This window comes from Schistocerca americana, chromosome 3 (assembly GCF_021461395.2).
Source record: "Schistocerca americana isolate TAMUIC-IGC-003095 chromosome 3, iqSchAmer2.1, whole genome shotgun sequence".
In the NCBI taxonomy this organism is placed as follows: Eukaryota; Metazoa; Arthropoda; class Insecta; order Orthoptera; family Acrididae; genus Schistocerca; species Schistocerca americana.
In genome coordinates, this window is record NC_060121.1 from 97,041,824 (window position 1) to 97,068,923 (window position 27,100).

Below are 27,100 nucleotides of genomic sequence, written 5' to 3' on the forward strand. Positions count from 1 at the left end.
TGTTAGCCACTTTTGGGGAATTCCCCGACATTCCCTGCCGTATGTGCCTTATATTAAATTACTTATCTGGGCGTCACCTACGTCACTGCGGGGATTTTAAACGTTATTAAGAATCATCCTCCATACAGCGTGTTTTACAGTTCATATTAAACGCTTCTGGAGGAAACTACATCCAAGTATCAAAGTTACAGGCCCCGGCGCCTGTAAATCTACGTATATACATGGTGATCCCGTGATGATGTTACAAACTTTCCAAGGATGATAGAGAAGGATGTACCGGTACTGTTGGTGGTAAGACTGTAGCATAGGCAACTTTCAGAGGTGGTAATGTGGACTAATACCAGAAAAAATGGCTAGTAAATATGGGCTCTAAACTGGATACCTGAAGAGCTATGAGGGGTTGTTCAATTGAGGAGACGTGTTTCACACTAGCGAAGATGAACAAGAGCTCATACATCCTCATGTATGCATTTACTAGATATTTTTCCTTGTCTTGGTCTACAAACAATTGGTCAATATTACTGGCACCTATGGTACTGTTCCAGCACCAGGTACTAGTAAGAAGATAACAAATCTCAAGAAGATTGCTTCTTTACCTATATTGTCAGGTCCTAATTACTTTTTAGGACTTAAATTGAATTTTTCTATTTCAAAAGCATCTGAATCAAGTACTATAGGTAATGGTTCGATTACCTTTGCTGTTGTTGTTTGTCATGACGCTTCTAGGACTGGTTTGGAAAGTTTTACATCACGTAAAGTTTTGGCATTTCGTACTGTACATTTCGCCGAAATTCTTGTATTAAGTGAAGGATCCTATTTAGTACCTTATGGTCCATTGTCTCTTAATTGTAGGACAAGGCGTAAGGTTAATTCCGATGAAAAAAATTATATTTGGTCTAAAATAAGTGGTACATCTAATATGGAAGATTGTAAATTTGTTGGTGATTGTATGGTATATTATCATTGATAAAAACTACACATTGATCTTGCCAAAAGCCGAGAAGCGATTTTATTCTTTTGTAGCACCACACCTCACTCAGTATGCCCGCCCTACAGTCTTAGCAACGACAGTACAGGTACATATAGTCCGCTTCTAGAGGTATCACGTTGATTTTCGCTTGTAACTTATGATTCTTTCGTTTCTGAACAAGGGACCCTTATCTCATATTGATACATTTATCCGTCCCTATCATCCTTGACAGTTTGTACTTTTGTGAAGAGACCAAGCGACGCGGGGAGGTTTCGGATGGAGTACATAATGGCGAGACAGGAATTTCTATAGCGGATTTTAAACTCTAGAACATTTGCATCGGCAGCTTGGACACTCACCGTAATTAATTAATTGTGAACTGCAGATTAAAACTGAAGAAATCGAAGAGAGATTAAATTATGGAGCTTGAATCAAGATAAGTTGAAGGATCCAGAGGATGTTGAAAATTTAACTGAAACAGAAGAAAGGACTACAATACGAGTTGAATGAAGAAGTGTTACATTAATATAAGTATTACATTGAATAAATTTTTTCCCCAAACTAAGCTATTGTTCTCCACAATACCATCAAATACAGATATTGCAAAATAAGGATTAGTTCCAACGAATACACAGGTGTTAAGAAAACAATACAACGTATCGAACAGACTTAAACCATCCTCTATTAAATAAATCACTGGTATAAGCGAAGTTAATGTATTATGTGTACCAAAAAGAAATTTGGAAACGGAAGAGGTCGAAGTCAAAAAACGTCAACTGATGTATTTGGCGAATTAAGACTGAAATTTGCTATAAGAAAAAGAACAAGCCATTGCAGATGTGCTAACAAGGCTAACAAATTATTTTAAACACCGTAAACGAAAAAATCAGGACACGATTGGGTAATGCAAGATATCAGCATACATCGTAAATACCAATGGAATGTTGCCATACATTGGAGTACTCGCAGAAAAATGTAGATCCCAGTACATTTACCAAGTTACACGTTATGCTATATTTTTTTATACAGCTCCATTGCCATTTGGATCCACTTAAAAATGATAGTTACATTGCGCCTCTATGTGATGGTCTCAACATGCATCTAGCAACAGAAGAGCCCTTTACAGAATTCGCTGAAGTGGTAAACATGAATTTCTATAGGCAAATTCCGCTAGGATCCGGGGAAAGGTCCAAGGCGTTTATGAGTTCGGGCGACAAAACAGTAATGTTTTTGTGACACACAGATCCTCTTCTGTGATTTGATGACACGAACAAACCAAGCAGCCACCATTTAGACTTAAGTGTTTACGAAGCTGACGTGCAGTATTTGATCACACATACTTATTGCGAAAATACAGTTTACGCTGCACATCACATTAAAGATCACTCCGAAACGCGTCATTTTAGCACGGTCTGTTCGATTAACGTGACATCGGCAGATAAACAGTCAAACCTCATCTTGGAGTTGACTCTTGGTATTATTTAGTGCTTGATTATGAAAAGGAAAGGATATCTAGTCTGTGAAAATTTTAGGGAGCCTTGGAAAGACGTAAATTTACAATAGCATCCGTCTTGCAGAGTCAGGGAATCATGAGTTTGCTGGTGGAAGTTAATGTGGGAGATAAAAATCGTAAAGTGTAACCAAGGCTTGAGTACAGTAGGCAGATTCAGATAGATGTAGGTAGTAGTAGTAGTAGTTACGGAGAGATGGAGAGAGTTGTACAGGATAAACTAGCACAGAGAGCTGCATCGAACCAGTCTTCAGAATGAATACCACAACAACAAAACGGGTAACATAAAGTAGGTAGGTCGAGGGAGGGGCGATTCCGAGGATGGTTCAAATGGCTCTGAGCACTATGGGACTTAACATCTGACTTCATCAAAACTACTTAAACATAACTAACCTAAGGACATCACACACGCAGTCGCGCGGTTCCGGACTAAAGCGCCTAGAACGGTTCGGCCACAGCGGCCGGCTAATCCTAGGCTCAAACGTAAACAAAATTAATTTGCGTCTTACGATGCGTTGGTAGTAAGAAAAGGACCGGATTTGAACAGGGTTGAATAATAATCTTGCTACACTAAGACGCGGGTTGTTGCTAATACCAAGTGAACAGTAGTTCGTAATCATTAGTGGCGATGTGTTGTCGACGAGTGGAGCGCTGTTATCCACAAGCACACGGTCAGACTATCAATGATAATGCGACGCCTGGACCGACCGAACTGGCACATTCGGGAGGACGGCGCTGTTGGTATCTAACCAGCCATCCATCTCCCTAAATCGACTGAGGCAAATGCTGTGTTCGTACTTCTGAAATGAGACGGTTAACACCCTTAGTTAGCCTTTCTTTGTGATACAGTTGCAATGAGCTTATCGTCAGAAGGGTGCTAAACCTTGAATCCTTCGTGTTTTCCACGATACTGGCGAAGAGGAGCAGTGATCTCATTACTTTTAACAATAAATCTTATTACAGCCAAGTAAGCCTGTAATAACCTCAATAGCTACACCGTTTTCAAGTGATAAGCTATTTGCAGTAGTCTGTGGTTAACATAACGGCTAAGGCTTCCTCAGAATCTGCGGGAAGTCGCTGTCTGGGTGAGGCTCCCACCAGAAGACTGGTCCGCAGTTCGATATAACCTACCACTGTTTGTTCGACCCAATAACTGCCGGGCTGAGCGTAGTTTTCGCTCATTTTGCTCGAGTTTAGTGATACAACCCACCATTAACTTGTCACAGTGAAAGTGTTTGGGTGAATTTGACGATACCGCCAACTACTGGCTTTTCTATCTGGTGTTACCCTTCCTTTCCCCCGTTGAGCACCGTAATGGTCATGCGGTGGTAGCTTTTGTGCCCGTGGAGATACGAGTGTCTGAAGTGGTCACCCGTCACACCGTCAAGTGGTCACCAGGACTTCTTCTGTCTCTTTCCCGTCAATGTGTTTATCAAGGAAAAGCATTTCAAGATTGTTCCATGTATTCTCGGGTAACAATGTTAGCAGCAGAAAACGAGTAGTAAATCAGCGAATACAGAATATGATAGCACAGAAAGAAAAAAAAATTAAAAATCTGTTGATACAATCATGAATCAAGATGAAAGCGTGTACCTCCCACCAGAATGCTTCAGTTCTCTCAATTTTCTCGACATGCCCTCTCAAAAAGATTCCAAAGAAACATCATAGAGGCGCCAATATTAACCGGGAATCAAAAGGGCAAGTTAGTATTCACATCACCGATTCCATTCATTTCAACTAGCTTGCCATTCGGCTATAAAAGCGTGCAATTTTCGGGAATATTAGCGCGCAGTATGACTAACAATAAAGCACACGGGCAAGAGTGTGCACTTGTTGGACAGGACACAAAAGTTGTTAGCTTTGTACCCGAAAGCAAAACACCAAATGTAAGACTATACTTTGAATAAGATGCTGTTAGAATAAGATAATTAATTTCGCATTTTTTCAGTTCAGAACAGAAATAGAAAACGTACCAAGCGAAGCGGGGCCCTTTTCGGCTAGTACATCACAACAGGAAGAATCTGCACAACCTGGCCGTCACATGCATAGAAGTGTGTATCTCGCACAGTGGCAGCTATTTACAACTCTTTATCCTGAAGTTGTACCACAGTAGGCTCATAACTGTTCTGCATAACCTGAGCAACAGCCATTGTCTTTGACATTTCCTATGAATGTCGTAAGCAAAGGTTCTGTAATATCTTTAGTTTCCAAGATTTTGTTTCTTGCACACTTGTGACTTGTGCACACTAGCTATTTGTCATCTTATGTTGGCTTAACTAATCGAAAACCGTTTTGTAACAGACAAATTTTAGTGGAATAATATGCATTTCATCTGCTTTTTAACCTTAAATATGAGTTACCCTACCGAGAGGCGGTGGAAGAATCCATTGGTATAATATCAGTTATTTCACATGCCTCGTCCAAGAGCGGCTACTGCTACAGTGTCAGCAAGAAAACGACCCCTGGGGTATTGAAGGGATGGCGAGTTGAATTTTCAGGTCGGTCTGTGAGACGTCCAGGATTGGCCCTACTGGACAAGTTATATCCCAGGAAGCCACGAATACTGTTTCTTTTTCCAGTTTTGGATTACCAGAGCTGTTTCAACACATTGTCTGGAATGGTAGCTTTACTTTGCACACGCTTTCTTTCCCGACCGAGCTGTCACGTTCTGCGAGACAAATAATTCACAAACTGCGCGCAACTATAAGTACGCGCCGACCACTCTGGCGAGCAGAAACGTGTGACAGCTGAGAGAGCCCGGTGCTTTCTCTCCCTGGACGTGGGCCAGACAACGCGGCCAGCACCTGCGGCCGCTTTTGCCAAGCCTGTCCCATCGGTCCGACCGCGACGCCTTGCTACTGACATTCACTTCGTTCGCGTTCCTTCTCCTTCGTTTGTCATGCACTCAGAGACTGGGTGTGCTGCAAGTGAAATTTATTCACTCTATTCGAAAACTAGGTTCCTTTAATTTATTAAACGAGCGTAGCACGTTAAGAGGTCTTTTATTATACACAACCTAAAGCTACAACCGTCAGATATTTTTCTACATAACGGAGTTTATCACTGCTCTCGTTGTTGAATTCTGCAGCCTCTCAGCTAAGCCATGTTTTACACTCTCATTTAAATCGTCATTGGCTTAAAACAGCTGTGACTCCAGCCATTTATTTTATCTTCGTAAACAAGCAAAAATCATTGACTCTCAAATCGGGCTTGTACGGCATATGATCAGAGAATCTCCAGTTGAAACTTCTACACGGCTCTCCTGAATTTGTTTTAGATATCACGGTAAATTTCTGAGTTTATTTTAGTGCCTCTTTTCGTAAAAACGAGAAGTGGTACTGGCAGTGCAGGATACCACTGGGCCATATATCATGGGGCGAACGGTCCCACGGAGATTCCGAAGTTATCCATTAGGTCATTTTCGTATATTTATATATTGTGAAAAGTAACAGTCCTGTAACACTCATTTGTGCTACACCCTGAATTATTCTTACTTCTGAAAATTTCTCCCCGTTGAGAATGACATGCTGTCTTTTGTTTGATAGGAATTTTTCAATATAATTACAAAGCTAGTTGGCCAGCCGGATTGGCCAAGCGGTTCTAGACGCTATAGTCTGGAGTCGCTCGACCGCTACGGTCGCAGGTTCGAATCCTTCCTCGGGCATGGATGTATGTGATGTCATTAGGTTAGTTAGCTTTAAGTAGTTCAAAGTTCTAGGGGACTGATGACATCAGCAGTTAAGTCCCATAGTGCCCAGAGCCATTTGAACCATTTGAACAAAGCTACTTCGATATTGTGTGCGCTCGTATTTTTTTCACTAGCCGTCAATGCAGAACTGTATCTGTAAGTCTTCTGGAAGTTGAGGAACGCTGCATCTATCTTAGCGCCTGTATCTACTGCTTTCTTGGTCTCCTGGACGAACAGAGCCTTCCGGCTTTCACACGCTCGTCGTTTTTGGAAGCAATGTTAATTCCTACAGAGTAGTCCCTATATTTTGACAGAAAAATACATTTACTGTTTCTGATAGCTTTGCTCTTTCCTACATTTATATGTTCTCTATTTTCGTACATTTACGATCTTCTTTATCATAAACTGTAGTTCTTCCTCTGAGTCAGACAGCGCTCAGGATGATCAGCGATGTGCAGGATTTCACCTGAGCTGGTTAAGAGAACCTGCAGGAAACATAGTCGCAATGGGGATTTGAACCTAGCTCCTACCGATTATCATTCGAGTGCGTTAACCGCCTCGCCGTCTCACACAGGATATCGACCATCAGATTCAACTTATTAACTTGTGGAACAATTGAACTTTTTAGCCTGCTGTCGTAGTGACACCTACATCAGATGATTCCACCGACGACCGACATCGGCCGAAGGAGGACATTGTTTTACTATCAGTACGCCAGTACGTGCACGTTCTCAGTGCAGCCGATCTCAACGCTTTAACGCAAAGACTTCGGACACTGATAGGCGGAATTCAAATTAGTCTTCTTCAATCGAATAAGATGACGTTCCCTCATGCAAAATACGTATTGTGAGAAACTTATAAGTTAGTGGCTCCCTAAGGATGAGAAAACCGTACAAGAATACACAGTTATATCGGATTCTGTGGTCTGAAACCGCAACTTTATTAATGACAGGTTACAACCAGAGGTAAATTAAAAGTATTCGCTTACAATTAACTGATTGCAGAAGTAGAAGGAAGAAAGTGATTTGCGAGTAAATACATTTAAAAAATTGTATCGTGTGCACTATATAATGCACCAGCCATAGTTTGTGATGCTCTGCTGAATAGTACTATAGTAGAATTGGAGCTTATAGCACGTATAGAACAATCTCAATTTTTCTGAATGAGATATTAAGTAAAATGAATAGAGAGAAGTTACTGGACGGTTAAGGCTAGCCTGTGTTCGGCTGAAATGCATTTTATGAAGTTGGATTGCTTTTGAGTGTCGTCATATATCATCTCATGTATAGAACAGGAAGTTTCTTTCTCCGTTATTTACACGGTGGTCAGAGACAGTTCGAGAAGTTTGTAAGGGAGTTGCAGGGCAGGATGTCATTGTGCCGTTTCCTAGTTTATCAGTACTGAAGTTAGACTCGCAATGGCTTTGCTACCTTTAGTGCCTGTTAACTCGGTAACGGTGCAACGTATCGATTTTTTTTCTTAACATTTATTTCTGAGGACAACCACCTGTGCAATACCCTAACAAGCTCTTCAGGCTGTTTGTTTTTAGCCTGCATATTTATAAAATTTACGTGATGGTTGCAATAACTAGAGAAAGAGTGCATGGTATTCTGCACGTTCACCTCGAGACGGATATAGCTCATCCACAAGCATTCAGCGTCTTTTGAATAGCAAATCCCACAATTAAGGACTCGTCTGTAAGAACAGAAGCGTTGTGTCTCGTACCCTGCCAAAAACAGACGAACGAGATCGGTCGCACTGAGACCAAGCTGTCAGGCGATGTTATCGGGGGACATCTGGCGATGGCGCCTGGGGACCGGTGTCGGTGCCACTGTTACCGCTAAGTTTTCTGATACTACCTCCCGTCTCACCGTTAGGGAATGCACCTCTAAATACGCATGAACTTACCATTTTGAGCATTCTGTTGTTATACTCGTCAGAATGGGCTCTGCCTTTTCAGCTGTTGGTCTCTGCCACTGACTCGGTAGGCCTCACCAGCGACGAGCTTACAGAGGGAAGGGAAGCGAGCAGAGAGGATGGCGGACACGGACAACGCGTACGACCAAGAGTTCCGCCGCCTGCGTAGGCTCACCAGCCGCTACGAAGTCCGGCAAATATCCGTGAGTTACGCCGCAGCCGAAGTCACCATAAATAACTCCCTTCTAGTGCTACTAACACGGCCAACTGTTTTGCAGTTCCACTAACCTCGCAGTGTGCTGTTCGTGTGTCGAAACTAACTCTCGTGAAATAATTCTTGTGCTTGTTTTATACTAACTAAATGTAGTGGGTGCAAGACATGTGAAACTGAAGTTGCTTGTGTCAGCGAGCGAAGAGCACGCTAAGGGCCGACTGCTCCAAAGTCAATTAAAAAGAAACATAACCGAGGGTCTCGTGATCGCGCTTAAAGCTTATTCCGATTAATTTGTGTCTGCGCTGCACCAACGTTAAATGTCGGTTAGCGAAACAATTTCGGCTAACTGGGAATTTGACCGCGATTATTTCCGTTTGTTACAAAGGAAAGCGAGAATTATACAATGAAAAAATAATGACAATCAATGTCCTAGGTATTTACTTCTAATCCCCTTGGTACTTATATACGTTTTCATATTGGTATCTTAATCAGGGCATTGTTATTCCCTATGGAGGGAAAGAAAAGGACGCCAAATTTCTGAAAATTTGAATTTGATTTGCATTTAGAGCTGGTCGGTTATAAATCGAAAATTTTCGGATATAAAAAACGGACGGACGTAGTGTTCGGAAGAAACTGGAAGCGTGGTCAAATGCAGGAACACAGTTTAATTCTACTCCTGCCCACCGCGCAACAATATCCCATATTATTAAATTTTGGTCACTGATGGTCTGGCAGTTACATGAAAAATGTGATTTTTTATTGCAGAAAAGTCCGCATTAAACCGCAGAATCGTTATGTGAATACAATCCACTGGAAATTCATCTACTGCGCTGAAACCGTCCATCACGTTGTGTAATTTTGCTGGAGAAAGAAACTTCACGTATTGTGGAGACATTGCTGGTATGATCCCCCGATACATCACTGATAATTCCTTGCGCTGATGCACTATGTACGTTTGCATTGTCAGCAATAACTACAAGGGCTATTCGGAAAGTATGGGCCGATAGGTCACGAAGTGGAAACGACAATGAGAATCCGATGAAGCTTCGCACAGATGTTTTGAGCTGTGTATGTACTCAGCCTGTCGGTGGCGTCACGTCGCTCTTTGCAGTTCTGAGCACACGGTGAGCACGTAAAAATGCCTAAACCGGAAGTGTCTTCCGCGAAGTATTGATGCCCGCTGCGAGGTTTAGCCCGATTTCATGCAACTCCACGTAACGTACCTGTCATGCATTTCCTTCCTCACAACTTTTCTCGGCCGCACATTGCAGGTCAGTGAGGACGCCACTGCAGCATTTTCGATGCGAAATGTTTGGTCAACCACCATACAGTCCGGACTTGGCTCCCTCTGACGTCCGTCTCTGCTCACATCAACCGCTGGTTATGAGGACAACATTTTGGCGCAAACAACGATCTGTAGACCAGCATAGAGAAGTGGTGGAAAGCGCAAGTGGCCGCCTTCGACGACAAGAGTATTGGAGGTGGCACTAAGTTACAATGGTGACTATATAGAGAAATAACTGGAAGATGTAACAAACTGTTACAAATAAAACATTTCACGACATATAGTACCTTACCTTCCGAATAGTCCTCGTATATTAAATGCACCAGTTGCATATGCACCAAATGTCATCAGAACTCTGTTCATGGGCGAGACATGGTTATTCCGATAAGTACGAAATTCCAATCGCTCGTTGGTTGGACCTAATAACAACCATTCTGTTTCTTTCGAAAGATGAAATCTCTCTTCAAATTTTCTGTCTCTGTAATCTTCAACAGGATATCCCGCTTTCCACAAGTATACCAGTACGGTTGCAGTGAAGATTTACATGGTCAAGACATAACATTTCTTCATCCTCTGTGCCATCTAAAACATCAAAACGCGCCGCTGTCTTAATGCGGTGTGTGTTTAATTCCATGTTAACTTTGATCAGTTCAAGATAAATGAGTCTCCAACCACGGTCAACATAACCACAATGAACGCCCTCGTTTAGCTTTAACTGAGGTTGGTGCAGTCGAATTATGATTTGACCAGTGTTAAATGCCGACTTGACTGCGGTTAACTTTTAATCGAGTTTGGTGCAGTCGGCCCTAACTCACACATTTCACGTTTTATACAATGACATGCAGCAAGTCACTAAAGGTATAAGATGAATCATGGCCCTTCCTGCAGCTGGTACAGACAGATCTGGTTCTTCAGATTTTTCATGAGATTGTGGGAACACATCCGTGTAGATACACAGTGGAAGTGCGTCTGGTACAGTTGAAAGCTAGTGGATAATATTTTACGTAAATCAGGTCGCAGCTAAGAAAGTGCAAAGGCGAAGCTCATTAACAACATATGTAATGGTCTAGTTACAAATATTCTCTTATTCCCCACTAAAACATTAATTTCAGATATAAGGATCAGGAAATGAATATCAGACTGCTGCTGAGTAATGGGGGGACGGCGACAAGTCGGAAAAAATATTATTAATAATTCGGGAAGTAATTCATTTCACGTCTAAGAACGTCTGGGTCCCCATACAGCTTCGCGTTCCAGAGGTGTAATCGCGCAGAAACTAATGTGAATGCGGTGGAGCCGCGGAACAATGGGCTAAGAGCCACACCATCTACAACCCACTTTTGTCTCGCAAGAAACAGGAAAACACGATATTGTTTTGGTCAGTCGTTGCACAGTGTTCGTTGTGGACTGACCGTTTCACAGATGCGCCAGAGTTGTTGTAGTTACCTTCCATTATTTTTCAGAGACTGTTATGAAGTTGTTACTAAGAGGTGCACTGCTTGTTTTAATTTGGAACTATTGATATCGAGTGTCGTCATTGGAACAGATAGTAGCTAGTCGTAAGGCTGCGCCTTGAAATGCTGGTTAGCTCCATTTAGCTGAGGTTTGAGGGCGTGTTTCTGCGGAGTGTAGCGCTTACGGGCTCAACGTACAGCCGCATAAGCCGTCGACACACTGACCATGCATTCGAACGTCAACGTTGAGCCTATCGAATTTCTGAAGTCACAGTGTGGAAAACGCATGTTGGGGAATCTTTCCGAACGTCTAGATCAATATGAAGCATGAAAGATATTCTGAACTTGCATCTAAACGTAGACCGAAGAGATGGAAGGACATCGGTTACGTCACATGTACGCCATCTACTTCCACTACAGAGTCTGGAGACGCCATATTGGCTTTCATTTGAAGCCAGTATCTGTTGGGTTTTATATTATAGCGTACGTCCTATGCATAACAGTCGTTTAAAACCACAATCAAATTGATCGCTCGAAAACCCGTCGCTAATTGGTACGATCTGTTGTGATAAAATGACAGGAAACGTCATATTGCTAGTTAAATAATTCTGTAACTGTAACTTGCGTGTTACGAAAACATTCCATTTTAAGGTAAAGGCAAGTTGAAGATCCATTAACGACACATTTTTCTTGAGACGATTTGCTATAATTAAATGTCACCTAATAACATATTGCGATTAAATAAGACAAGTTTGCATCATATGGTAGTTCAGTGTTGTGTAATGAGAAGAGATGCAGAGAAATAAACTGAGATGTTATGTTTTTCAGCCGACCGTTGTGGGGGTTCTAGGCGCTTCAGTCCGGAATCGCGCTACTGCTACGGTCGCAGGTTCGAATCCTGCCTCGGGCATGGATGTGTGTGATGTCCTTAGGTTAGTCATGTTTAAGTAGTTCCAAGTCTAGGAGACTGATTATCTCAGATGTTAAGTCCCATAGTGCTCAGAGCCATTTGAACCATTTTTTTCTTTTTCTTTTTTTTGTTAAGTTTTGCAGGTTCGTGTCTCATTTCCTCCCATTTTTTTGCCATCGTTCGCCTTTTTTTGATAGTTTCTGAGACTTTCTTATTAATTTAATACACGTGTATTTCATATTATTCGATGTTAGATAAATTTAAGTGTGCTTTATCTTAGGAGTGTGTTTCGATGGGCTTTATACGAGGGTTGGAACTTAAATAGTGGCAACTACTTATTCACAACCGATACAAATGAGTTACGTGTTTGCACCTGTTACTGTTCTTCAAAGTAGTCCCCAGCGTTGTGTAAAACCCGCTGCCAGCGATGTGGAAAGCGTAGTACACCGTTAGCACAGCCTGTTCTGTCGATGATGCGAATAGAGCGGTCTACAGCCTGTCGAATCTCTGGAACAGTTCTGAAGCGAATGTCGCGAAGTGGAATCAAATCAAAGTGACGAGGACTTAAGTCCGGGGACTGTGGTGGATGGTACAGTACTTCCCAGTCCCATCGACCGAACAGAGCAGCCACAGGTTGCGCTGTATTCGCCCACGCACTGTCGAGCAAAATGATGGGTGGGTTGCGCAGAAAGTGTCGCCGCTTCTTTCGCAAAGCTGGTCGCAGGTGATGCTCCAAAAATGAACAGAAATACTGTGCATTGACGATCTGCCGTGGAGTAACGCATTGCGTTCCGATAACACCATCACAGTCGTACACGAGAATCACCATAACTTTAGACCGCTCCATTAGCACCATCAATAGAACATGCCCTGATAACGGTATACTACGCCTTCCACATCGCTGGCAACGGGTTCTACATAATGCTGGGGACTACTTTGAAGGACGGTAACAGGTGCAAACATGTAACTCTTTTGTACTGGTTGTGAATAAATAGTTGCCATTATTTGAGTTCCAACCCTCGTATACAAGAGAGCGCAATGAAATTTTCCTAAGCTGATGTCCTTACTGACTGTATCTAGAACATTTTTTGTCTTACAAAATGTTCGTGGATATTGAATTTTGCATTTATTTATACTGCAGAAAGAACATCGTGACTAGCTTATGGACAAGGGAGGAAATGTGCGTTTTAATACAGCTGGCGTAGGCATTTTGCACCCATCCATTTTATAAACGAATTGTGTGGTGATTTGCGAACCAGATACAGCCGACAACTACTATTGGAACGCGTTGCGATCGCGTATAACATGTTGAGACAAGTGTATCGTCTGCAAAGCCGCATCGTTTCTGAGCGCTCAGCAGCACGGCGAACTCGCTACGCTCAACGTTGACGTTCGAATGCACGATCCGTTTGCTGACGCCTTAAAGATGTCCTGCCAACGTCCACGTGATTTTCATATTTCACCTCTTACAACACGGCGGCTTGATCTTCACTATGGAATTCGTGCCTCTGTATATTTCTCTGTTATGCTTTGATGCATCATTAATCGACGCTTTATATCAGTGTTTTAATAGTGCTGAAGTTTTGTTTCTGGCACTGGCAATTCTGTCCGCTGTAGCAGTGACGTGCTGAAGTTTGTTAATGTCTTGCTACAGTGCACTAGAATGCAGCAACGAAAGTGGCGCCACGCAGCGAGAGTTTCATGACTGATTGAAGGAAACAGACCGCAAAATATGTCCCATCACCTTTAGTTGCTAACAATTTCCTTCCCTACTGACGGCGTTTGCGGGATAAAGTGCGTTATTAGCAAGTTTCTTTTTCTGTGTATATTGCTCGTGAGTTCCCGAGAGTTTTATTTTCTTGCGATTAACTGGTGCACACCGCGAGTGTGAAAATATCCCAATATGAATTAACTGCGAAATTTATTAGACAAAAGTTTGAAACATAAGCTTAGGGTGAAAGTGAAGTAACTTGCAGCGCACAGACCCAATCTAAAGATAAATCAAGAACAAAAACAGAGCAAATCTAGGCAGTGGTATGTATATAATTTTAGCGGAGCAGTGTTCCCTAGCACAGTTATCAAACGTCACATTTCTTAACACTTCAGCAGAACTGAACATACTAAAAATGACGCCTTTCAGAGAGATCTGTAATTGGGTGTATCTCTTTAACTGCATATTTTTGTATTACGCAAGTATCAACACGAATACCACGAAATACGGCATGTTATCTTCGCAAACGCTGAAGTCAACACAGGGACTTATCCGTTTGCAAGTTAGCTATTTAAAGCACAGGACGTGTGACGTCGCGGAACATCGCTGTTCTGTACCCAGAACTCAATAAACGCGGTGGAATGTGCACACAAAAAACATTAAACGTCCCAAGTTCGGAATCGAAAACACGATAAACATTAAACATGCACCACAGCTGACATGTGCCGCATTAAAGATCTCTTGGTGCTATTTAGTAGTAGATTACGAAAAGGAAATCAGACGAATTAGTATGTTTTTATAGAGTACTGGTACCACAGTTCTGATTGGTAAGGGTCGCAGTCTTCCCCATTGTGGAAACCACGAGCTACATCTGCAGATGAATGAATTTTCACTCTACTATTTCAGGAAAAATACGCAAGACTGTTCGCATAGCAAATAAATCATCTGTCGTGGCGTATTAGTGTGCGACTGTTTATTATTATAGGCATTTTGTTGTGCTCAGCCATAACACTAAAACCTCGGAGCTCCTGAAGGATCTCGCGTTTTAGACACGCAGAAATGTTTTGAGGTAGCTGATGGTACGAATCCAGACCCTCGAGGAATCAAATGGATGCTACGTAGATTGCGATTACCACTAACTGAACTTATTTAGTACGTATACCAATCTGCATAGACAGTCTCGTTTCCTTTGCGTCTATGCTTGCACACACTTTCCGTTTGTACCAAGGTAAATATTCTATCTCGCCACTTTGGGAACTTTCCAGCCGAGCCTGAGTACATCTGCGGACGGACCTTCGGAATAGATTACCAGTTAACTTCTTATGACAAGGATGTAACCTTTTTTTAGAATATTAAAAAAAATCGATTATATTCTAGAGGTTATTAATGACTTTGTCTTTCGGAGATAGCATTATAGCCTACTTGCGTCGGGCTTCATGGTGTAGTGCTACAGAGGTCGGAACGATAGCTCAGCGTGTTCAAAGTGCTGACTACCCTCTGGAAGGAAAAAAAAAAAAAGAAAAAGAAACTGACAGAAGTATTTAGCGATGAAATTTAAGGGCTGTCCTGTGACATCTGCCAGACCAAGTCATGAGTACAACGAAGAACAAAATGAAGGGGCGGGGCGGGGCGGGGGGGAGGGGGGCGGCGGCAAAGCGCGTGTCGTGTCTAGAAGTCGAAAAGTCGTGGGATCGAAACCCGTCCAGACGGTGAACTTTTTAGTCTCTCTTTCAACCTACCATCGCCTCTCGCTGATATGTAAAGATTCGCCAGAAACGACACTTGCTTCGGATTCCATGTTAAACTGTAGGTTCCGTTTCTCTCTCTGGATAGCTGGGGTGGGGTAGGGTAGGATAGGGACACGCAAATCCCCGAAGGGGCCTCCACTTGAGAGACTTGCACGCGGCCACTGAGCCAGAATAGATTAGTTATTATAGTTTACTGGTTACGCAAGGTGAATCCTATGTGGTAACACCCGCTGTTCAGCGTTCCTCTCATGTGCGTTACTGCTCTTTTTAACTTTTCGAACCTGAACGATAGATGTGATGTGCGTGTTGGTCCCAATATACTGTCAGCAGTACGAAACAAAAGAAGAACACAGATTTGTTTCGTGAACTTTCACCCCATGATGCCCTCAGAACTCTACTAAAGGAATTAATTGCATGTAATACCACCAGCCTCAAAAACTCTGATACAAAATAGTTTATGATTCATCAGCAACGTTGATGGGACCTTCGAGCGATAAATGCTGCACAGAAAAATTTATAATTTCATCACATATTAGATATTCCGCCTTGGATATGGTTTCAGATTTATAGAAAATAACCCAGTAACTATTGACCAACAGTATATCACCTCCAGAAAATGTATCTCTGAGACTGTTTAATGTGGCGTATTACGTGATCGTAGTACTTAGGTAAAACTCGTAAGTCAAGGGACTTGAATATGAATCAGTCTAAGTAATGTAAAACTACAGGCGTTTTAACAGTTGTCAAAGATCGCGTGTATTCTGTCAGTATTTCAGGTATGACAAAAAGACTGCATGTAAGCCTCACATGGCACGCCGTATTTCCCCTCACTGGGTGGTTCAAGTAGCTTCCAGCTCAGTTGGTTTTGAATATGGTAGCTTCGAACAGCGCGTCTAAGGCAACAACATTGCCAGCTGTTATGACAATAATTGCTTTGTGTTTTCCCAAGCCTTTCCTCTTGTATGTTATTTTTGTAATTTTTGGAAAGAAAAATATTTAAGAGGCATGGTGGAAAAGCCGTATTTTCAAATTCGGGTTGATAAAGGCTCTCATTAGTACACTCCACGATGAAAGAGTTACGATTCTCCTTGGAACATGATTGTTAATAATAATAGGACCTAGTAAGGATCGAGTCTATCTGCCCGACTTTCACATCTGCAAACGCAACTATTTGATCCAGCTAAATAAAACATTATATTACCTGGAACTGACTTTCAGTCGCAAGCTGACCTGGAAACTTCGCTCACCAACCATCCAACAAAAAGTCCACAACAAAGTGAAACTGCATGCCGTAACCCTTTCGTTATGATTCACACCTTTAAAACCCTTATCCGACTCTGTCAACGATGCTTGGATTTCTGCTTCCCTCACTTTATATCAGTTCATACAAGTCCTTGAACATCAGACTCCCAGCGTAGCATTCGGCATCCGTTTACCCTCCCTTTTACCACTCTTAACCAGCTAATTAAATGTCCAGTCCCGCTAAATTGTTAGAACACTTCGGGAAATGCTATACACCCTGTAATAGTGACCAGCAAAATGCCATCGGGTGCCCCCCTTCTCCACAGTCACGCAATTGTTATCATCACGCAGAAGTAGCAGAGGAGCGTCACCAGTTTACACGATGTACTGTTACAACCACATGCTGTAAAAATCAGGCTCCATCGTGAGACATAGCGTTAATATTGTGTCACACTAAGTGTGACCTTGCTAATGACCTCAGGTCGGTGACCAAGAGAGTTCAAAACTTTCTTCAGCAAAACTTCGGCTTCAGCTAAAGCCAGTCATTGTTTCAAGAAAGTTTCATATCAGCGTACACTCCGCTGCAGAGTCAAAATTCACTCTGGAAACAATCACACGGGCTGTGGCTAAGCCATGCCTCCGCAATACCCTTCCTTCCAGGAGCTCTAGTCCTGCAAGGTATCCAGAACTTCTGTGAAAGTTGGTTCATAGGAGATGAGGTACTGGCGGATATAAAGCTTTGTGGGATGGATCAGTTGCCCACGAAAAGCAAGTGTACTGGCTTCGAGGACTCATTGAAGAGCTATCGAACTGCAGGGATGCGTCTTTCTGCCATCACATACCACGTCGTCTTCGCCTCAACACATTCTGTCCCAATATAACTTAAATCAGTCCCCCATTTTCTCATCTGCAGCTATGTATGGAGAGGGAGATGGAGGGGTTCGCAACACACTCTTAACTTACTGATTAAAGATATGACTGGAAGGACAATAAAGGATATCCTTTCTACCCTTTATAGTCCTTCCTGTCATATCTTATCAGTGAGTTAAGAGTGCGTTGCCAACGCCTCCATCTCCCTCCCCATACGTACCTGCATTTGACACCCACATCCACTCTTTCGTAACCTCCAACAAAACAGACACAAAGCCCCTGCTACGCGTATTTAATTTCCTCTCCGCTTACTCCCTCAGCCATCCATCAACACTTACTCATTCACCAGCAGTGTGCCACCCTCAAACTGTGAACAGCACTGTACCATATCCGTCAACAGAATGTTACATACCTTGAATCTCATGACTGACCTCTTTCAAAATCCTAAAACAGTCCTGTAAGTTTTAAATACTCGTTTTGGCTTAAGAGAGCCGTAATGGCAGAAAATCTGCATGAGAAGGATCTGACAACAGTTGTAAGAGTCGCTTTTGGACGCTTTTATCTTTACTTGTCCATTGCTTATTCGTTTTCTTTCATGGCTTTCTAGATAACTTTTTTAGGAAAGGTACTTTGAGATACTGACACACGTTTACTATGGAATATACTGAATTTCATATTAGCTTTTCTTCCTATATATACCTCATCCCATACCACCTCTTTCAACTTATTCTTAACTTATTGTATCCTGTTCTCATTAATTATATTCCCTGCTTTTTGTGAACAAGCCCCAGATCTCCGAGTTGCTACACTGTTTATTTAATTAATTGTGCAGCATGATCTGATAGTCCGTTAACAATTGGGTATGCACTGATCATTTCAGCCAGAGCATTGATAATAAAGATGTTATCAATGAGGGTCCCGCTATTTTGCCGCACCAGTGTAGCAAAATTTACCATTGAAATCAGGTTGAAACAGCAAAATAATGATCTCAGTCCATTTTTCGTGCCAGAATGTTTTAAGAAATTTGCACTGAAATCTCCACAAACTACTGTTTCTTCTTGTCTGACATGTAGCTCAACAATACAACTAGATTTCACATAAATAGCCAAAAGTGTCCTAGAGAGGGTCTGTATACTTTTATAATTTATAAATTTATTATGAGAGAAGTATTCTGCAGTAACAACTCACAGGCACATTCTTTTAGGTTCTGATCTACACAAAAATTGCTTGTTTCAATATTTCGGACATTGCGTCCAACTTTCACATATGTTGCAACTCCTTCTTCCGTGTTAACTCTGCAGATAAATGATGCTAGTCTATAAACCCTTATCTCCTGTGGTTACATGTTTTTCAGAGAGGAAGAGAATTTCCAAATCTCCTAGACATACAAAACCCTCACTTACCTTGTTTTTCAGCCCCATACTATTGTGATGAAACAAGCTAATTTTATTTTTCAGTTTACTGAGCCCTTTCGGAGAAACCAATTAGGGGCGGACAGCCGTTAGTTATTATCAGCAACATTCTTCCTTTTTTCCAGTCGACTGACGCATGTGACGAGATCACCTCTCACAGCATGTTTCCACAGTACGGCTGTATTAAAATACAATGCTTCGACAGATAAACGGTAGTCTGACAGCATTCGGTTATATGTAAATTGCTAGTATGAGCTTGGAAACCTGATAAACAGACAGATCCAATTTGTGTGTGCAAACAAAGCTGAAATATTCATACGCTCAGCGGAAACTCGGTGTCGTGGAAATTTGCCTCTCAGTTAAGCTTAAAAGCGATAAATTAATATTCAGGAACGTGCATGTAGATCAAAGCAGTCACTGACCCCGACATAAAATCCTTTTTGATGCGCAAGTCTAAAAGTAAAATCCATGTAATACACTGTTTGTGTTTTCTCCAGGGAGGCAAGTAAATGTTTTGGAGAGTATTTTTCTTAACTAAAAGGAATAGGGACAGAAAAAAGGTAAAACTGCACAGAGAAGATGTGTCACTCACCTGATCAAATCACGATACAATAGTATGTGAAGCCAAAACAGTTGTAAAGTACTAAATATCAAACTAAATGCATTTAAGAATATTAAAACGTTGAATAACGGTATTTCATGGCAAAATGGGAAGATTGTGTAGATAGACCTTGCCTTGACCACATTTATGTGAAGATGAAGAGTTAGGCCTAACCGTAGCTGATTTATATTGTGAGTGGGTAATTGTAGTATAGTGTCCCGAACGACCAACAAAAATCCACAAACAACAGTTGCGAGTGTCATTTATTTGGGGAAACAAATCTATTTTTGCGGTTTCGCCTCGATAACCGCAGTACAATGTTTTTAGCTTGAAATTATACATTCCCACTCTTATTTTCACAGCAAAAAATGGGTGATCCAGTATTTAACCCCAGATAGCGCTTTAATATAGTTGATGGCTACTTCACAGCTTCCCCAGAATTGCTAATATTCAGGGTTTCTAAACACAGTTGCAAACACGTGGGACAGATTACTAGGATCAAAACAAGATGAGAAGTTATCGATAAATACACGTCCTTCCGTGTGTTGGTGTGGTATTATCTGCACCTTTCGCAACATACTATGGCGATCTATTTGCTGTGGGGTGGCTGCAACACATCACTTGCAACGCGAAACAGACGTGAACATAATCAAAGATGGGACCTGCGTTCATTCATATTTAAAGAATTTACAATTTATGGAGATACCATAACACCTATATTGAGAAGCACTCCACCTTGTTGGTGAGCCCAAAACAATGGTACTGGAAAGTATATGTTGCGGTACTATCCGTCGAGATGAAAGGTAATTATTTAAAAATAGCCACTTGTCTTGTCTACGGGTTCACTGAAGCACGTGAAAAGTAAGCTGATACATTTTACACATATATATCCTTAAGTTAAAGTAATATTTTTTTCTTATATATGGAGTGTTAGTTACGGTTTCATCCAACTGCTTGAAATTTTTGTGATTGTGAAGTATAGGTTCGCGAAGGAGAGCGCAACGAGAAACTTGTGCCGGCCGAAGTGGCCGTGCGGTTAAAGGCGCTGCAGTCTGGAACCGCAAGACCGCTACGGTCGCAGGTTCGAATCCTGCCTCGGGCATGGATGTGTGTGATGTCCTTAGGTTAGTTAGGTTTAACTAGTTCTAAGTTCTAGGGGACTAATGACCTCAGCAGTTGAGTCCCATAGTGCTCAGAGCCATTTTTCGAGAAACTTGTGGACCAAAACATTTCGACGAGAAGACTAGAAACCGATAAAACATAGCAAAAACATGTGAATATAGTTTCTACGATGTTGACACTGATTATTTAGGCTCACATGCCGTTAGTTGTTGAAAATCCATTTTACGGTCTTCGCTGAATATTGTACTCTAGCAAGCGTTAAGTTTTAACCGTGGCTTAAATGTGTATCCCTCAGTATGAAAAATTTCGAAACGAAATTGGTAGTGGTCTTATGAGAAACAAGTGTTTCACATGGAAAAAAATTAGAGAGAAAAGAAAGTCTTCAACGACATTACGTATACGTATTTGAACGGTTAATTTTCATACGAAGTTGCTTTATTCCTCTACGTAACAAGCACACTTCATTGCCAACGTTCTGAAAGCCCTACATATTGGTAGTGACATAATTTACTGTGAACTACATCATCAGGCAGTCTGATTTTACTTAAACCAGGAGTAAAATGGTGGGTTATTTGACTGCGCTATAGTTCATGTTTAAATAACGAAATTTCAAGTCAACAAATACGTTTTCAACTATTTGATAGCACATGTTCCTCCACGTAAGTACACAACATATAGGGTATAACGAGTATAAGTGAAAATATTTCTGTTAGCCACTGAGGACGTGCGGTGCCCCGTTGTATCTTCTCTAAAACTTAGAGCCGCGCTCCTTGGACTATCAGTGTGAACTTACTTGAATGCCGGATACAGGCTCAGCTTCCCCGCAACTCCGGCGTCTTCTGCTTGCATCAAACTCTTCTCCGAAGATTCTATATTTTGAAGAAGATGAAAATTCAGCTACTATTCCAAAATCCTATTATATAGTCCAAATAAAGACTCTCAAAATTCAGTTGCCGTTAACGTATTCTCTATTCAAAATTCAATACACCATTTCACTACCATATTAAACAGTAAGCCCACACTTTCTTAGAGCATTCGCACGTGACTGAATTCAACCAAATTAAGTAACATTTTTTCTCAACGATACAATACTAATATACATGTCCGTCTGCTCGAGACCAAGTCACTATTAATAATAATCTTTTTTTTTCTTCCGTTGTCTCTCCACAACACACAACAATCACCAATGTTTTTCGTGCATGAAATTCGTCCACGGAATTCTGGGCCGGAAGTTTTTCTTTTCTCTTTGCTGCAACCGAGCGCGTCACTTGTTGGCCCGGTTTTGCTCTTCTTTCTCGGTTAGCCTACACAAATAACGTTCTGCGGCAGTGTGTATCTGTTTATGCTACAACCCACTACAAAATAACGTGTGTTCGAAGCGGCTGGAACACAAGTGACTCCAGAGATTCGTAAAATTCTGGGGGCACTACAGACGGTGTGCTGAACGATATTTAATCAGTATTTGCGTCATTAGCACACTAATAAATAAGCTATAGCCTTTACATGTCGTACATTTTTAGGTTTGTTAGTAGCTCCAAGTACATGTGGCAAGGGCAAGCCATTAATGCTTCTATTACCCTGGGCAGCAGCTCAGCTGTCGAAGTGTGGATATGTGGATGCGAAATCGTTAGTCGATACTGACAGGCGTAGTGTTGCAACCCGACGTGTCATGGACCCAACAAGAAATACCCTACACAAGTATTGAGCCGTACTGCCTCTGTAGATCTCCATAATTGCGTAAGTCTTGCCGGTGCATGATTTAGTGCGCGAACTGACATATCGACTGCGTTCCACAAATGTTCGCTGGGTGGCCAAACCGTTCGGTCGAGTTGTCCGGAATGTTATTCAAACCAGTCGCGAACAATTGTGGCCTGGTAACACAGCTTATTGTCATCCATAAAAATTCCATCGGTACTTGGATGCATGAAGTCCATTAATTGCTGCAGATGGTCTCCGAGTAACAGAACATAACCATTTCCAGTCAATGTTCGGTTCAGTTGCACGAGCGGACAGTCCACTCTGTATAAACACAGCCCCCATTCATTACGGAGCCACCGCCAGCTTGCACAGTGCCTTGCTCCATGGCATCGAGTCGTTTGCGCCACACTCGAACCCTACTGTCACCTCTTACCAAGTGAAATCAGGACTACTCTGACCAGGCCACAGTTTTCCAATCGTCTAGGGTCCAACCGATAAGGTCACGTGCCCTAGAGAGGCACTGCAGGCGATGTCGTGCTCTTTACATCGGTCGTCTCCTGTCATAGCCCGTTAACCCGAAATTTCACCGCACTGTCCTAGCGGATATGTTCCTTAAATGAAAGCTGTCGGATGCACCACACTATTGACAGCGTGGATCTCAGAATATACAATTCCGTAACGATTCCCGAAATGTAATGTCACATGCGTCCAGCTCCAACTATCATCCCCCGTTCAAAGTCTCACGTTGTGCGGTCATAATCACGTCGGAAACCTTTCCACATTAATCACCTGGATACAAACGACAGCTCCGCCAATGCAATGCCCTTTTACACTTTGTGTATGTGATCCTAGCGCCATCTGTCTATGTGCATATACCCATGACGTTTTTCACCTCAGGGTATGTTACCACTTCTTAAATTTAATAAGCGATACATATAAATGGAATTGTGAATGCTACAGATTTTCCCCATAGTTTTAAGAAAACTGAGATTCACTTTAAACATGCGAATGTCCTTAGACACCAGAAGAGAAGGCGCCAATTGAGGAAGGAGGTAACCCGTCCTCATCAAAGTCCTCAGAAATACCGATCGTTCATCGTCAAATTTGGGACACGAAAAGAAGATGGGGTTTTCATTAGCTTCTCACTCAGAAGCACACTCGCATGTAGAGAAACCGTAAATCTTAATTGTATACAGATGTAGAGAAAACAAGGCATGGTTAAAGGGGAGTCGAATGATGGTGATATCGTAGATAGGTCCAATGCGTCATAGTAAACCACTTGTAGGAATTTGAGGTTGTAACGCCGCATATCATCCCCCTTCCCTTTGTTGGGACACATTCCACATTTCTAGCAATCGCTGTTTTTTGTGGCTTGACTTCATGTAAGTAGTCTGTATACGGTAATTTCAAATCGAGAACAGTTTCTGCAGAGGTAGCTTGCTTTGCTAAGACATCAAGTTTGCCCGGGTTCCCGGGTTCGATTCCCGGCGGGGTCAGGGATTTTCTCTGCCTCGTGATGGCTGGGTGTTGTGTGCTGTCCTTAGGTTAGTTAGGTTTAAGTAGTTCTAAGTTCTAGGGGACTTATGACCACAGCAGTTGAGTCCTATAGTGCTCAGAGCCATTTGAACCAGCCACATCAAGTTTCTCATAACAGTAGATGCCAGCATGCGAATACATCCACAGCAGAATGATAGTCTGTCGTCTCCATTAACTGCGAACATAATCCAGAACCACATCCAAAATATAACGATTGGTTGTTTTATTCCATCTGCAAATTAGTTACAAACAGTGCGTTCTGAAGCTGATTGATCCCAAGAAGTGAACGAATAGATTCAGGACATTGTTCTCCACCTAGGCCTATACAGAGAAAAAAATGAAAACATTCATCGAAAAGCTTTTCTCCACGTAACTGTAAACAAATTGTTGTCAATTTACGTGCTGCAATTGTTTGAACTATAAAATAAAACCAATATTTAAACAATGGTAATGTCACAACTCAGTTGCATCTTCTAGCGCTCTTTTGTAAAAACTGCGACCCTCGTACTCTAGGAAACTGTTCTGCAGATCAAGTTGACACTGCGCTTTCGAAATTCTGTATCATTTACCAACAGAATGAAACCCAGATTTCATTGACATCGACTACAACCGTGTGGTAGGCCACGGAATTTTGTTCTTCTCCTGAAGTGTTTTTCTGCGGATTTTGGAGGAGACAGTTGCGGTATCACAAATTCTACACGACCATCAGGCTTCTGTTTATGCAGCGCCAGTCTCATAGAAGAACTTCTCGTTGCGTGTTACTACTTCTGGACAGGCCTCCTGAATCAGGTTTTCGTAAGCCAGTTTCCCGACACTGTTGTGGTTGTTCATGTAAGCACTTGAATATCGATTCTATAATTGAGGTTCCGGCTGCCGGATCTCTGTTCCAGTCTATCTTCGCTCCGACGTAACAGCTCTGCAGTTTTTGAAACGTGGCTGAGGTACCAGGTTCGTATTGGCTTATAAAATGAAAATGTTAATTAATGTGAACGGAACGATTTTATGTGGAATGAAGGAAAAGGATTAATTGAGCTGGAACTCATTTTCTCCTTAGCGTTGAACCCTTCTTTAGTTGGAGTCACAAACGATGGCGGTCAAGTTGAGGGTTGTTCTGCGCAACTTTGTCACGCGTTCTCCGACAGCCAATGGGCGTTCAGTAGTGTTCTGAGCGTTCAGCTGTGAATTTTGTAGTCAATGCGTGCATTAAACGTGATCGTAGCGAGTTATTTGGTGAATTTTTATTCCATTTGTTGCAAGTTGTCATCGCCGATGGTGGTGGTAAGCGACAAATTCTACACGAGCAAGCGAGGGATATAGTTTGCAAGATACACGCTTCCTTCAAGCGCAAATCACTTTCACGCACGTACCGTAGCTTACTGTCGCTTGAAACCGGCAACAATGCAGTCCCCGTACCTGCCTCGACCTACGCGAACCGCCATCGTTCGTGAAGAAGACTATTGCATGGGGTCCGCTGTACAGAAGATTTGGCAGGTCTTTTTTTTTAAAATTAATCCTTCGGCAGGATGCCCTTCCTGTCGCCACAGTCATCATTTACCTGAGGAAGAGAAGTCGCTTGCGTCACGTGTTCGTATTGTGTAAATTTCATTGTGTGTGTCGTCAGATTTTAACTGTTTTTGTATCGTATTTTCTGGGGAAAAATTAGGGACCAGCCCAGCGTTTGCCTAAACGAGCGTGCGAAACTGCCTAAAAACCACGGTCGGGCTGGCAAGTGCTCTAGTCACGGCCATTGCGCCGCAAAGATTCGATATAGGTCTGGCTCCTATTGCTGTTGCGCAATAGGAGCAAGTCTGAGCTGGAAGTTATTCATTTCCTTTATTGAACTGATTTAACTGACTGCATTATATGTTTATTAGACGGAAGGAGACACATAAGTAATGATACATTTGATGCACTGGATCACCAGTTTATTAGAAACCAAGACTGCTTCATGTGAAGTAATTTCACGACCAGTTTCTACAGTAACTAATTGTCATTCTCAGATTCTCAAATCTCCCAGAAATATATCAGTCTCGTCGAGATACTGAGAACATACTCCGTTTATAATAACACAGCTCCACGCTGGTTTGTCAAATGTATGAAACTTCTTAAATAAAATATCCATAGTCGCCGACGCATAATATTTACTGATGCACCTGTTTTTGCTCCTATTTTGCTTATTGGTGCTTTGGGTATTTTATTTGTCAAGTTTCATATATCTGATAAACCAGTGTGGAGCTGTATTACTACGACTGGAGCATATTCTCAGTATGTCGACGAGACTGATGTGTAGTTATATTTCTAGAAGATCTGAGAATCTAAGGATGACAGCTAGTTACTGTCGAAACCAATGATGAAGTAAACAATTTCACTCTAGTGATCTTTGCTTCTAATATTACAACATTAGATCGGCCCAACAACATGTGCAAACTTCGACATAAAAGTTTTCTGGTTATGGTACCCTAATGTATAAAACTACCAACGTTTCGGCCACTGTTGCAGTGGCCTTCTTCTGGGTCTACTGACCCAGACCCAGAAGAAGGACGCTGCAACCGTGGCCGAAACGTTGGTTTTTGAAGGCCGCTGCAACCGTGGCCGAAACGTTGGTTTTCTGTAGCAGTAGTAGTTTTATACATTACGACGCGGTACCATACCGAGAAAACTTTTATGTCGACGGACTCTGGCCGCGGAAGCCTACGCAATTATATATCTAACGTTTTTGAGGCCGGAACTCTTCTGAAATTCTAAATATTTTACGGAGCCCTGAAATAAGCAAAACCTGTTTTTACGTTCACCCTGTACTTCTAATTTTTTAATGAAAATCATTCAAAAATGTGTACATATTGACTTCTACAACAATATACGAAACAGCACATAATAATACATTACACAAAATAATACTGTATTGATTCACTGTAATTGAGAATATTGTTTCCATTTAATGGGAAATAAGAGTTTTTTTTATTATTTTTGACCAGAAGAGAGCTGAAGACTCATGTCAGGTTCAGCATCCCTCCTACGGCGGTATTTTAACTGCCTGAAGTAGTGCTGGAGGGAAATGACACCATGAAACCTGTAGGGCTGTCCATAAATCCGTAAGAGTACGATGGTGTGGAGATCTCGTCTGAAGGGCACGTTGCAAGGCATCCCAGATATGCTCAATAATGTTTATTCTGTGAAGTTTGCCACCGGAAGTGTTTAAACTAAGAGTGTTC

General features: G+C 42.0%; 1 protein-coding gene across 3 annotated transcripts in view; it reads left to right on the plus strand.

The window, feature by feature from the left end:
* The window catches only part of LOC124605255 (neo-calmodulin-like), a 111,672-nt gene that overhangs the window by 31,697 nt on the left and 52,875 nt on the right, over window positions 1-27,100 (plus strand). Inside the window, exon 2 of one of the 3 annotated variants that reach the window (XM_047136812.1) lies at window positions 8,129-8,288. The exons of the other annotated variants lie outside the window; for them this stretch is intronic. Coding sequence (XP_046992768.1) covers window positions 8,205-8,288 — 84 coding nt within the window. The 5' untranslated portion in view covers window positions 8,129-8,204. The remainder of the gene's footprint in view (window positions 1-8,128; window positions 8,289-27,100) is intronic. 3 annotated transcript variants of the gene reach the window in all.